Consider the following 6000-nt stretch of genomic DNA (forward strand, 5'->3'; position numbering starts at 1 on the left):
AAAAGACAACAGTATAAATTTTTTTGAAAAACATTTATCAAAAAAATAGTTCGTTAATATGGGTTTCTTGGTCAATATTGACCACTAAATAACCCCAATCTAGATGGTTTTAAAATAATCCCAACAATTTCAATTATATTAATAAAAAAGTTTTATAAATATCAACAAAAAATGGAATTATAATCAAGGCTTGATTAAAAAAGCTCTGGTTGATATTGTTGGAAAAATATAACCAATTTACATTGATTAGAAATAAATTTAATCGACATTTTGGAAAAAAAATGCCAGTATCTTAGTTAACATCAAGTATAATTAAACCCTGAGAATAGGAAAAAAATCATAATCAAAAAGAGGAGACATAAATGAGTATAAACTAGTTTTCAAATTTCATTTTAAAATAAAATTAAAAAATATATAATTTCAAGCAATGCAACTGCTAATAAGGTTTCTAAAACTTAATTTCTTTTAGAATTTCTTAGCTAAACGTTATATTTTTTTATCATAAAACATTAAACTTTCTATAAATACTACTCCATTCCGTAAAAGGAGATTTGGAAGAATTTTAGATTCAGCTGAGTGGCAATAATGGCCATTTCTTCTTAGGTTTTCATAATTTCAACCTTTATTTTCACACTAATTTATATTCCAAAATATATAATCTAAAATATATATATATATATATTTTTTTTATATTTCAGATTGTATATTTCTAAATACAAAACCAAAAAATATATTCAAAAAATATATTCAAAGTTATATAATTCAAAATTTATTTGTATGCTGAATTATATAAATGTATTCTCTATGTAGTTAGTGTTTTCCAATATCTAGGTCTTAAAAAGTAAACTTCAAGTGAACGTTTTTTCCGGTAAGTTTAGAAAACGGAAGAGCAGAAAGATGAGAACAGTAAAAATGAAAAACTATATTCCAACTAAACAAGGGCATACACAATATTTCAGCAGAATTCTATGAAGTTGTGAATGCAATTGTCAGCACTCACAGAGGGTAACCCTATATACTAAAAAGGTTCGTGAAATGATCAAAGTAGCGGGGAAAACACCAGAGTTGATTCCCCTTACTTTGCGTACCGGATTGTTTAAGAGATAACTGCTAAGGTCTCAAAATTTTCACAACAGCTCCAAATGACTAGTAATTACATCTGGGCAGGACTGGGCTTGCAGAAGCTCCAGACGGTTGAAAGGTGGAGCAAACTGCAAAATGTAATCTTCATCTGATAACCAAAAATACACACCGAATAAAAGCAATTGGTCATTACTTCAACTAAACAAAAACAGAGAGGTTGTACGTCTAGTATACTACTCACCTTCTTTCACTGTTCCATAGAGCCAGCATAATACCTCATCTGCAAAAGCCAAGCACACTCCTCCCTGCCGCCAACAGATTTTGTTAATTATGATGAAAAGGAAAGTGATCATACTTCAGAACTTACAGATATAAATGGGATTTTCTAATATTTTATACTCCTAAGATGATATTGAATGATCCTTAATTAGCTATGCAATGATTAATTGCACGTATAAGTATGTACTTTTTATCATTGATGTTAGAGAAGGAAATAACATCTGGAACGTCCTCCATGAGCCACAGGTGTGCTTACTGCAGTTTTAATTAACTAATGATGCAGTATCAAGCCACATAAAAGATTAGCCCCCATGCACCCTACAGCAGCAGTTATACCTGCCAGTAGTTCTTCATTTTTACTCTCTGAGTTATATCTTTGGTTCTAAGTCTTTCTGTCCGAACAAGACGACCTGCATCGTCCCTGTTCCACAGTGAAAATAAACAATATAAACACTAAAGTAGAAACCATTAGCAGTATTAATTTTCAGTTGTAATGCATGCCAGATGTAAGAACAAAACGTTAAAATGAGCAGAAAAACCTAGTTGAATTGAGTAAATATCCCACACAATGTTTGGAGAAAATCAAAGATTTTGTAATGATATGAAGCAGAACCAACAGTTACCTAAATCCTATGACAATATATGGAACACCTGCCAGAAATGACTGAATCTGCAAGCAAAAACAGAGTCTTGTTGAATATATCATAAAAATTGAAAAAGGAACACGTGGAGATGAAAAACAAATGCATTGGTTTCAAAATATAGGAAATGTACCCAAAACTTCAACAGTTTTTCTCTTTCGAATCTTTCCTCAGTATGATAATTCAACTGGATCACAAAAATGACAATTTCATATTATTAAGCCAACATAAAGGTGTTATTAGAAAAGAAAAATAAGAGCCAAATTGAAGTATAACACAAGAAAGACAGAACTATGTGAACCTCACAACTAGTCTTTAACTCCACATAGAATCTCTTTCCGTCATTAGTCGAATCACAGCAATCCATCTCAGCACCCATTAAGATGCGGTGAGCTCCTAATTTTGTCTTAATCACAGAACAGAATTCAACATTGGCATCAACATGATGTATCCCTTCTCCATCTGCTCTTCTAGGATCTTCGGTGGCAAGGCTCTCAAAACAATATCCTACATAACATCTAATTGCCAAACTTATTAAGTTTAAGGCTTATCCCAATAAAATCAAAGTGAAAAGGTGGGAGAAATTTTTTATTTTTTATACCAGTTAAAGCTTGAACAGTAAGCAAAACATCATATTTTTTTACAATATAAGGAATTATTTCCAACCATGTAGAGGTAAAAAGGTAGTGTGACATGGATGCAAAACCATTTCAATCAGCTTGATACTACACGTCCCCTTAGCGAAATTCTTTCCATTTTCCCTAACATCTACTCTCTCTTTTTTATATTGATTACTGCTCTTTAGCAAAGTCAACATACCCAAATAATCTACCTTGATTGCTTCTCTGTTGATTATATTAAATATTTACAGATCCATGCATCTAGAAATTCAAAGGTTAAGCCTACCTCCTACGATCTAAATCACTTTGCGGTCTTTCTGGTAACTTATGCACATCAAGATAGACAACACCATTCCTTTTGTGCACTCCCATTTCCCAAGGCTCATGACGGATATAAGCTGTTGCCAGTATCTGCTGAGACAAGTATTAGTTAATATGCGGTGATCAGAGTACCATAACCGGAATTTGTGTCTGACCTAGTGAGGTTTGGGAAAACCCGTGGCAATACCAAAAAATGGTTCATATACTTGTCCATTGCAATTAAATTTAACAACAAATTTTATCAGTAATTGGATTAGAGTTTTCTAAATATCAAAGATCAGATAAGATTCTGACCAAAAACAAACCAATTCATAATGTATAAATTACCTTGTTAAGATTGTTACGGAATGTCTGCAAAGACAAAACAAGAGTGATGCACAATGATCAGAAATTAATTTAGTAACATAAAATGTTTTGAAAATATAGATTATAATACATATCTTACCACAAAATGAATGTTTTGAAGAGGGATATTTTTGTCTCTAATGCAAGCAAGAAGATCACCAAAGCCCTCTGAGCCTAAGTCTGCTTTACAAATTAATAGAACAAAAGTATTGGTAACATAAAATAGTGGTGTACAATACAACTAGACTTTGTTTCTTGTGCACAAATCATCCAAGTAGCATTCCATAATCCAAAAAAATTCACAAACCAGAAGATTAGATTAATAGACAAACCACATGCCTTTTTTGGGAATGAATGTATCATAACCTTCATTCAAATCAGCTCCAACATCCTCAGTAATGTGGCGCTTAAAAAGTCTCTAAAACAACCGGAAAAAGAAAGCACTTAAATGAGCATAATAAGTATTGAAAAGAGAACGAGACAAAAAGGAAAAAAATAATTGAGGACATCAAACAGCTTACCAGGCTACGATCATCGAAGTATACTTCTCCTCCTTCTATACGACTATAGCAGGCAATTTCACAAGGCTACCAGAATAATCAAGAAAACATAATGCCGTAATCAGAACACAAATCCAAAAGGGTAATTTATAACATTACACTAGACCAATGCGTCAAGAAACCACCACAGGTAAAATACAAAACAGTAGCTTCAATGTTTAAATCAAACAGAGTGATTTGTTTCTACAATACAACCAATAATTCATTTTCTTTGGCTCACCGGTTTAAACATAATAAGTAAAATTTAATATTGACACAAATTCTATCTTCGTGGTAATTTCCCAAATTCTCAAAGCAAATTGAACAATCAATTGCTTGATGCAGCAGCAGTTAAATATGGGAAAATAGCATTCCCCTACCTCCTGAAAAGCAATGCACTTTCTTGACAGAGTTTCTTCACTTTTTGAAAGCTTCAACTCAGAGACAAAGCGCTCATCATGGCGACCATTCTGAAACCTGTTTCCGTATCCAAAATTCTGCCTCTGAGGATAAGGTCCGGGACGAGGAAGAAGGCCGGCTCCTCTATCATTTTGATACCCTTGCTGCCAACGACCGCGGCCAAACCCCCCTCTACCCTGATTATTTGCATTGCGGGTGGCAGGCAATACTGCCAGAGAAAATCACATCTTGCCATAAAACGAATTGAGAAATAAAATCAACAATGATATTTTGTTTAAATCACCGACATGTTTAACTTCTGCCGAAAAACAGAAGCACCACTATGGGACGAATACCTAAAATTCCTGGCAACAAACAATCAAACCTTTTTCTATTAAGTAGGGCTGACTAAAAAAGTCAAACGACCCACAATGATTTATAGTGAATCATATCAGGTTTACGTACAAACATTAACCTCTAAATCATTTCTAATGATTTCGCCCATAATTTTTCTCGGTCTCCCTCAACTTCTAGTAATAGGATTGTCCTCCGCCTCATTCACTCTCTATTCGTCTACTCCTTATCTCTACACATACCCGAACAACCTCATGCAACATTCTACAAATTTTTTTCATACCCGAATTTTAACTACAATACATTCCTCTACAAGTAATACATGCTATGTTTTTTGCTATCAGACATAGTAATTCATCATCGCATAACAGGATTCGTTCACACGGAGCAACAAGACTAGCACACACTAATTAATTTTCCAATCCATAAATCACGAAAAAGTAGCAAAAACAATTGTTCAGCGCATACTTCAAACCAAAAGAGAGAAAGAGAATTTACCAGGAATAGGATAAGGACTTCTGGCGAGGGTTTTACAGTAATCTTCGTTATCGGAGTCAAACAGATCTTTGTCTTCGTAGTCGTGAGGGTGATCGGCGCGGTCCTTAGTGCTGTCTACAACGTCTCCATTCTCCTCCTCGTCCTCGGCTCCGCTGCTGCCACTGCCGCTAGCGGAGGAGGAGTCAGCGGCGCCCTCGCTGGATTTAGAGGAAGAGGCGGAAGACGACGAGGATGAGGAAGAGGAAGCGGCGGAGGAGGAGGAAGAGGAAGCGGGGGAGGAGTGGGACCCATTGTCGTTGTCGGAATCTTCGCCGAATAGGTCCTTCTCCGTGAAATCCATTGAGCACGCTTTTCGCGTTTCAGTGGGATGCAATGCTCATCAAGCATTCTTCGTTTCCAGTTTTTCTCTCTTTTATTTGGGCCACAACTTACAGTACTATCACTGATTGCTTTTTGCACCCATCTTCTAAAAAACTTAAAATGGCCATCCTTTAGTTTTTTTAATTATAAAATTTGAAAACATATTTCACAATTTATTTTCTTATCCATAAATATATTTCACATCTCTGAGTTACACTCCTAAAATGTATCTGCTAAATTCTAAAATTTTATTTTAAATTATGTAACCTAAAATATATTTTCAAATCTATAAATATATTCTGAATTCTACAACTAATAATATGCATATGAAATTTAGGATATATTTATTAATTTTATATAATTTAGAATAAATTTCTTAATCATGAAATTTGAAAAAAAAAAAAATCTCTTGTAAAGGTCTTAAAAATGACTTTTGTTATTCTACTACAGTAGAAAGTTGCATAAAAGTAATTATTATGAAAGTGACAAAAGCATTGAGAATACATAGTAATAATTGATTATGAAATTAGTCAATCAGAGTTTGTCGTGTACATAATTTTA

General features: G+C 33.8%; 1 protein-coding gene across 1 annotated transcript; it reads right to left on the reverse strand.

Moving 5' to 3' along the window:
- Positions 1-900: 900 nt before the first annotated feature.
- Positions 901-5472, reverse strand: LOC114174134 (decapping nuclease DXO homolog, chloroplastic-like). Its single transcript, XM_028058902.1, has 13 exons — positions 5080-5472; positions 4209-4456; positions 3811-3876; positions 3629-3707; positions 3390-3469; positions 3272-3295; positions 2910-3034; positions 2305-2521; positions 2137-2190; positions 1986-2032; positions 1699-1783; positions 1325-1388; positions 901-1231 (listed from the first exon to the last, which is right to left on the reverse strand). Exons 1-13 carry the CDS (start codon positions 5417-5419, stop codon positions 1128-1130), a joined length of 1533 nt encoding a protein of 510 aa, XP_027914703.1. The 5' UTR covers positions 5420-5472; the 3' UTR covers positions 901-1127.
- Between the last annotated feature and the right edge of the window lie 528 nt (positions 5473-6000).

The sequence above is a fragment of the Vigna unguiculata genome, chromosome 2 (genome assembly GCF_004118075.2).
Source record: "Vigna unguiculata cultivar IT97K-499-35 chromosome 2, ASM411807v1, whole genome shotgun sequence".
NCBI lineage: Eukaryota > Viridiplantae > Streptophyta > Magnoliopsida > Fabales > Fabaceae > Vigna > Vigna unguiculata.

What these genes read in the sequence shown, in the direction of transcription:
- LOC114174134 (XM_028058902.1), bottom strand. Translation starts at nt 5,419, where the DNA reads ATGGATTTCACGGAGAAGGACCTATTCGGCGAAGATTCCGACAACGAC. An exon ending in AGTGCATTGCTTTTCAGGAG is followed by an intron (nt 3,877 to 4,208) that starts GTAGGGGAATGC and finishes TTATTCTGGTAG; the next exon opens with CCTTGTGAAATTGCCTGCTA. An exon ending in AAATGAAGAACTACTGGCAG is followed by an intron (nt 1,389 to 1,698) that starts GTATAACTGCTG and finishes TGTTGGCGGCAG; the next exon opens with GGAGGAGTGTGCTTGGCTTT.